We start from the raw sequence: 8,517 nt of genomic DNA on the forward strand, positions 1-8,517 counted from the left end.
AAAGTGCCTTTCTTCTTTAGCTAAGACTTTACATATCCCTCATTTAAAAGACTGGTCCCATGGGTGCTGCTGACTATAAAGTGAACAGGGCTATACTCATCAACCTCAGCAGTGTACTCTACGTAATACATAGATTTATGAGTACAAAAGTGCTGTGAACTTTAGAATGCTACACAAATGCTGCTGTAATTACACAGAGAGCATTAGGTTTCCCAAGCCCACCCTACCCTTATTGGTCTCAGCATGCACCTGCCTCTGGAAGATCTGTGTTACTTTAACAGAAAGTTAATTAGGTCCTTACCCCTCCCTCTGGATATTTGCCTGAGTTAGAAGTGCAGCTCAGCACACAAGCTCCATCATCCATATTAAAAGTGGGATTTTCTGACTTGGCCTGTGCAGCCAGTTGACCAATAGGTTCCAATGCGTGTTTTCAATAAAGCTGCTTACCCGGGAAGCCTTATTAAGTGAGTAAGTCAAGCTGACATGATTTCCTTTCTGATTAATATGAAACCTAGGCTGTTTTCAAAATGCAGTAACATTAATTATTTATAGGAGGTAAATGAGGTTACAATGAAAACAAGCTTCAATTACCAAAAATGATTCAAATCATATATTTATATTTTTGTAAACTCCATGTACTAATCCCTGAATTCATTGACTGGAGACTTCGGCTGCAAGGATCAAACAGCATGTTATCATGTTTTTTCTTTTCTACATCATGAAAGGTGATGTAGAATTTAATGTTTTAAGGACTAACTAGTAAACAGGAATACCCCAGTGGGGTTTATTAGATTCTTTTACCTAGTAAACTCTATATCTAGAAATGACTCAAATGGTCTGAAAACAGTTCCAATTCTAGTAATACTGAATATAAGATGTTTACTAAATCAGTAGTTTCTATTTCTCATATAGTAAATTTTTCATGTAAAACATATCAAACAATATCTGTTAGGCAAGTGAACTGAAGTTTTTAAGCTTTTTCTTTGTTTACAAAAAATAGCCCCATGGTGTGTTCACAGTCACTATATTCTCTTTTGTTTTATATTTGTTGCATTTTTCATTTTTAATAAAGTGTTTTCTGACTGTTTCATTAAAGCAATCTTGAGTAGGTTTGGGAGATCACTGACTTTTGCTTTTAACTGTTGCTATGGTCTTTCTGATATTGTGAGGTGCATGTCCGAAGGAAAGATGTGTAAAACTTGATAGGTGACCAGTAACGACTTTTCTTCATGGCCCTTTCAAGACACTGTGTCAGTAGAATGTCTGACACTCCTTACCCCTGAGAGAACACAGTGCTCTTCTGGACATGAAGCAGGCCAGCTATGGTGGTTTCATAGGAGCTGCTTGAAGTCACCTGTTGGCAGAATCAGTGGGGAACATGGGCTTGTACAAGTTAGATGCTTGTGAAACAACTCTAGGGAACACAGGAAGGTATTCTGGATGATATTGCTATAGCTTTTTATTTATTTTATGGTAGAAACTCAGAACAGTTTACTTGCTTAACTGTTCAACATATTATTTATTTATTTGGGGTTTTTCGAGCCAGGGTTTCTCTGTGTTGCTTTGGAGGTTGTCCTGGAACTCGCTCTGTAGACCAGGCTGGCCTCAAACTCCCAGAGATCCGCCTGTCTCAGCCTCCTGAGCATATATTTTATTTGGTAATAGCAAATTTATTTTCATACTGTATATTTATAATTGTTTAAAAACCATTTTCACTTTCAGCAGTTTTTCTTTTTACTTGCTGTTTGTTTATTGTTTCCGTTTTTTGTAGGGTGTAGGCAGCTTCCCCTCCTTCCATTGCTCCCAGTGCCTCACCACCTTCACTTCTTCCCCAGATCTGCTCCTCCTCCATTTCCCTTCAGAGAAGAAAGCCCCTCACCCCGCAAGGCTATCAACCTGACATGGCGTATCAGGTTATAGTAAGACTAGGCACAAACACTCATATCAAGGATGGGCAAAGCAATCCAGTAGGAGGAAAGGGGTATCAAGAATAGTCAAAAAGAGTCAGAGATGCCTTCCACTCCCACTGTTAGGAACCCCACAATAACACCACCACACTATATGACCATAACAATTTTGTAAAGGACCCAGCTTAGACCCATACAGGCCCTGATTGTTGCTTCAGTTTCTGTGAGCCTATATGAATCCTAATTAGTTAATTCTGTGAACTATGTTCTCCTAGTGTTCTAGGCTCTGGCTCCTAAAATCCTTTCCCTCTTCTCTGTGGAGTTTTGCAAGCTCTGCCTAATGTTTGGCTGTGGGTCTCTGCATCTGCTTTTATCAGTTGCTATATGAAGCCTCTCTGATGATGACAGGGCAAGGCAGCAATCTGTGAATATAGCAGAATATTATTAGGAATCATTTCATTGCTTTTTTTCCCCAGTTGTATTTGGTTCTATTCTAGGTTTCTGGGCCATCTAGCCTCTGGTTTCTGGCCATGCAGGCACTTGTCCAGCATGTCCTTCTTATGACATGGGCCTCAAGTTGGACCAGTCATTGATTGGCCACTCCCACAAGTTCTGCACTACCATATTGCAAGCAGAAAAAATTGTAGGTGGAAGATTTTGTGGTATGGTTGATATCCAGGTCCACCACTATAATCAAGCCTTGCCTGGTTATAGAAGACAATCAATTCAGGATCTATATTATTCCCCCATTAGTACAAGATTTTTTTGCAAGGGTTACCCTCATAGATTCCAAGGAGTTTCCACTGTATTAGGTTTCCATAATGCCTTCCACCATGTCCCTGAATTTCAGTCTTTCCCAATATTCCCTCCATCCTTTCCTTGCACACTGCCTGATCAGTCTTATTTCTATCCACCAGCAAAGTCTATTCTATTTCCCCATTCTCAGGAAGATCCATGTATTCCCCTCTTGAGCACTCCTGTTAATTAGCCTCTCTTAGTCTTGAATTGTACTGTGATTGTCCTTAACAACTAATATCCACTTATAAGTGAGTACATATCATGTTTGTTTCCATGGGTCTGGGTTATCTCATTCAGAATAATTTTTTCTAGTTCTATCCATTTGCCTGGAAATTTCATGATGACATTTTTTTAATAGCTGAGTAATACTCCATTGTGTAAATGTGCCACATTTTCTTTATTCATTCTTCAGTTGAGGGACATCTAGGTTGTTTTCAGTTTCTGGCTATTAATAATAAAACTGCTATGGACACAGTTGAGCATGTCCTTCTGGTAGGATGGAGTGTCCTTTGGGTGTATGCTAAAGAGTGGTATATCTGGGAATTGAGAATTGAGGAAGATCAGTTCCCAATTTTCTGAGGAACCACCATACTAATTTCCATAGTGGCTATACAAGTTTGCACTTCCACCAGCAATGGAGGAGTGTTCCTTTTGCTCAACATTCTCACCAGCGTAAGTTGTCACTTTTGTTATTTATCTTAATCATTCTGACAGGTGTAAGATGTAATCTAAGTTGTTTTGATTACATTTGATTTGAATTTCTCTGATGGCCAAGGATGTCCAACAGTTTTTTAAGAGTGTTTCTCAGCCACTTGAGATGCTTCTATTGAGAATTCTCTGTTTAGATGGGATAATTTAGTTTGTTGATGTCTAGTTTCTTGAATTCTTTATATATTTTGGATTTTAGCTTTCTGTTAGATGTGGAGATGTTGAAAATCCTTCCCATTCTATAGACTGCCATTTTGTTCTATTGATTGTATGTTTTGTCTTATAGAAACTTTTTAATTTCATGAGGTCCCATTTATTAATTATTGACCTTTGTGTCTGTGTTATCAATGTTCTGTTCAGGATGTTTTCTTCTGTCTGGTTTTAGGTTGAGGTTTTAGATCCACTTGGACTTGACTTTCATATAGGGTGCTAGATATGAATCTATATGCATTCTTCTATGTGCAGACATCTAGTTAGACCAGCACAATTTGTTGAAAATATGCTTTATTTTTTCCATTGTGTATTTCTGGCTTTTAAAAATAAAATTCAGGTGTCCATAAGTCTGTCAATTTACATCTAGGTCTTTGATTCAATTCCATTGATCAACCTGTCAATTTTTATGCCTATATCATTCAGTTTTTATTATATCCCTGTAGTACAATTTGAAATCAGAGATGGCAATACTTCTGGAAGTTCTTTTATTGTACAGAATTGCTTTAGCTATCCTATGTTTTTTCTATTGGGGCAACAATTTATATGTCCACATATTTCTCTTCATGTTATAAATTTACAAAAGAAATAATTTATGCTTGGAATTTTACTTGCATTATTTTGTGTAAAATGTCCATAAGACAAATAATCTGAGAATAAAAAGACACTAGCACCTCAATGAGTATTCATTTTTTCTTTTGTCCTAGTTTTTCTTGTAGTGTGCTGTAAACAGATGTATGTCTAGGGCAAGTCTTTGAGCCTTGGCTTAAGTTAAAATGACAGATAGGTAAAGAAACTATGAAATATGAAATCCCAACATAATTTCCTCTATAACCATGGGTTAAAAACAAATAATATGTGTCTTTTGGCAGGTTCTCATGTAGTTCAGGCTGGTCTTGAACTTTCTATGCTGTTAAAGATGACTTTTGATTCTTGATCTTCCTGCCTCCACTTCCCACAGGCTGTGATTGTAGGCATGTGCCATCATGCCTATCTCAGTTTAGATTTATATCAGGTATTTTAGAGTTTAACATTTTATATTTTCTTTTTTCAGGTTTTATAAATGGCAAAAATGTACATGAAATCTAAGGATGTGGTGGAGCTGGTCAACACACAATCCTGGATGGACAAAGGTCTGGGCTCTCAAAATGAGATGAAGGAGCAAGAGAGAAGACCAGGTTCTTATGGGATGCTTGGAACCTTAACTGAAGAGCATGAAAGTATTGAGGAAGAGGAAGAAGAGGAAGAAGATGGAGAGAAACCTAAAAGAAGAGGTCCCAAGAAAAAGAAAATGACCAAAGCTCGCCTAGAGAGGTTCAGGGCTCGAAGAGTCAAGGCCAATGCTAGAGAACGGACCCGGATGCATGGCCTGAATGATGCCTTGGATAACCTTAGGAGAGTCATGCCATGTTATTCTAAAACCCAAAAACTTTCCAAGATAGAGACTCTTCGTTTGGCAAGGAACTACATCTGGGCCTTGTCTGAAGTCCTGGAGACTGGTCAGACACTTGAAGGGAAGGGATTTGTGGAGATGCTCTGTAAAGGGCTCTCTCAGCCCACAAGCAACCTAGTGGCTGGATGCCTTCAACTGGGACCTCAGTCTGCCATCTTGGAGAAGCACGAGGAAAAATCTCCAATTTGTGACTCTACTGTCTCTGTCCACAGCTTCAACTATCAGTCTCCAGGGCTGCCAAGCCCTCCTTATGGCCATATGGAAACACATCCTCTTCATCTCAAACCTCAGCCACTTAAGAGTTTGGGAGACTCTTCATTTGGGAGCCATCCACCTGATTGCAGTACCCCCCCATATGAGGGTCCACTCACACCACCCTTGAGCATCAGTGGTAACTTTTCCTTGAAGCAAGATGGTTCCCCTGATTTGGAAAAATCCTACAACTTCATGCCACATTATACCTCTGCAGGTCTAAGTTCAGGCCATGTGCATTCAACTACCTTTCAGGCTGGCACTCCCCGCTATGATGTTCCTGTGGACATGACTTATGATTCCTACACCCTTCATGGTATTGGAACTCAGCTCAATACGATCTTTACTGATTAGGCCAGTGAGATAAGCACCAACATTTTAGAGAATGAGGTGAAAATATTTTTCATGTTTCTGGTAGCTGAGATAACCCCTCAGAGAATTTAAAAGAACCCTTTGGATATACAGCAAACATAACGGTCTAGTCCAATCAGAACCTCCTGTTCCTGCCAACTTCCTTTTCATTAACTTCTCACATTGGACCAATTCCTGTATTTGGAATCCTCAAGTGAAAATATTTGATTTGTGTTCACATGGCAATAGAACAGGGAACCAAGGCCCTGCTCCAGTGGTACCAAAGACTCATTGGATGCGATGCCAAGTAACTTTCCATTTCCAGTGTTTGTTTTCTGATAAACATAAAGCAACTCTTCTAAGACAACACATACCTTTCATCTCTCATATTTTTTTAAAAAAAAAACAAAAAGCAATAAAAGGAAATAGCATGAATGGAACGAATAAATGGAACTGGAAGGTGGCATCAGGTACATGTCTGTTGGCTCACAGAACACAAAACTTGTATGAATTTGACAGATTTTTATATCTACCTAAGCATAACTTCCAGAGCCTAATATATATCCAAGTATGTTCTTTAAGAGATTAGCTCTATTTATTGTTGTACTGAAAATTATGAACATCATTTTTAGTGATTTCAGAATCACGAGAGAAGCCTCACACAAACTTTCTTTTTTCTTTTTGGAATTAACTTTTGTTTGTTTGTTTTTGCTTTTACATTCCAACAGAAGTTTCCCCTCCTCTGTTCCTCCCAGCTCCTCCCCACCCACCTGTGCTTTTCCCATCCATCCCTCTTCCTCTGTTTATACAAACTTTATTCTTGATACTATTTTTTAAAGAACAGTTGTCTTAGTACTAGGACACTAAAATCTCTGACTTCTGTGGCTAATGGGACACAGAAATATCAGGTAGTTCATTTCCAAGCTTCAGGGACTAAAGAGCTGTGGCAATTCTGTCAATGTCTAGGTGCTTCTGTTGGAATCAGAATACAGTCAAGTTCATACTGTAGAGTAATAAAATGGCAGTTGGCTGATGTACCAGCTAAAACAAGTTAAAAGTCTCTGCCTAACACCTAGTTATTGGAAATCGTGTTTTTTCCCAAACAAGAAGAATTCAACTGTATAAAGGAAAGCAATTCAAACCATAGAGCTCCATGTCATGTATTCCAGAACCACAATTACTAATCCAGCCTGAATTCTCACAACATAAATGTAACTCCTCCTCATTTCATACCCTCAACTGATTGTTACCTCGTCCTCATTCCTAAAATACGTTACTATATGTTATTGCAAACATTTCAAGATAAGTGACTTAGAATGAGAATCAAAATTCAGAGTCAGTGAATACTTTTACCAGTTTGTATCTTCACCACAGGTGTTAATCCGTCTGAAGACTTTTATGAGACATATCTTTTTTTTTTTTTTTTTTATCCATACTGGCTCTGCCAAGTTTCTGTTTTCCAGAGAAATTCTCTCTGAGAAATTTTACTATCCTGATTCATCTCCCATAACAATTATTTAGGCCCAACCCAAGAATATAAATAGCTTATTTGTTAGTGAGTCAAGACACTATAGGAATAAATTTGAACAATATTAATGACAGATGAATATACCATTTTATCTACCAAACTATGTGTCTTTTTTCTTTATTGCTTATTTATTTCTTCATACTATAAGTTATTTTGTGTTTATCTTATTGCAGCAATTACATATATATGTATGTATGTATATATATATATAATATGTTTATGTATTATATATATATATATATATATATATATATATATATATATATACAAACTACACCACCATAGTATTCCCCCAACCCCATACACACCTTGAATTGTCCTAGTTCGAATATACAAAAATAAATATTTATAGAGTTATTCTCTGTATTTTTTTGAAAATTTAACATCACTTACCTAGAATTTATGTTTGTAGATAATAATTGCTGTCTGCATAATTTATTAGATACTATTTATTTATTTATTCCTTCTTTTTATGTAAAAAAAAAAATGGGTTCCATAGTTTGTATCTCCAGCTCCTTAAAGCTTCATTGGGAAAGTAGAGTGTAAGTTTAGAATGAGAGGAAAGGAGAAAACAAGTTCCTGATGTCTTGTGATGCTTTTACTTTTTAAAAGACAATAATTTGAATAGCTATGCAACTTAATGGCTTTAGATTTTAAAGGTACACCAGAGTTAAATTACTGTTTTTGCCTTTGAAGAGTATAGTGCATATGAACCAAGACTGTAGAATTGTTAAAAGTGATTTTATAACTGAATACAAATTTAGTACTTACTGTACCATGCTTGGAAAGAACTCATTCTTTAAATAATGTCCATTCCTTTGAGAATATTTTCGGGTAAAATGAACCAATTGTTTAAAAGAAATGACTGTTTTCTCTCCTTTTTCCAGTAGCAATAAAGCTTTGGGAGTTATTACACATTGTTTTTCTTGGCTGTTTTCATTTAGTCTTTGCATTTATGTTTGGCAAACAGTTAGCAGAGTGATTTCAGCCGGGGTAGAGGGTTTACACATTTTTTTCTCTTACATAATCTTTCCAGAAGATTTGAAAGGTCACAATTTAGTAGCTAAGCATCTCCATCACTCATACAGAAAATTATAAAATTTGCAGTTAGGGTGTTAGTTCAGCCACAGAGGGTAGGGCCTAGAAGGATGGACTAGTATCCTCAATTTAAGTGAGCTTGCCAACTTTTGAAAAAGTATGAGGTATGTTTTTTGATAATTGCCTTTTAATATCATCTGATTTTTTGAGTCTTTTCTTGATAATATTTTCCAAGTGTGTGTTTATTTTTGTTTTTTCTTAATTTACATATC

General features: G+C 36.9%; 1 protein-coding gene across 1 annotated transcript; it reads left to right on the plus strand.

Annotated features, from left to right (window-relative positions):
- Window positions 1-4,686: 4,686 nt before the first annotated feature.
- Neurod4 (neuronal differentiation 4) lies at window positions 4,687-5,682 on the plus strand. The gene has a single exon (XM_051176300.1). The coding sequence runs from the start codon at window positions 4,687-4,689 to the stop codon at window positions 5,680-5,682; it is 996 nt and encodes a 331-aa protein (XP_051032257.1).
- The last annotated feature ends 2,835 nt before the right edge of the window (window positions 5,683-8,517 follow it).

Source organism: Phodopus roborovskii, unplaced genomic scaffold (genome assembly GCF_943737965.1).
Source record: "Phodopus roborovskii unplaced genomic scaffold, PHOROB, whole genome shotgun sequence".
Lineage (NCBI taxonomy): Eukaryota > Metazoa > Chordata > Mammalia > Rodentia > Cricetidae > Phodopus > Phodopus roborovskii.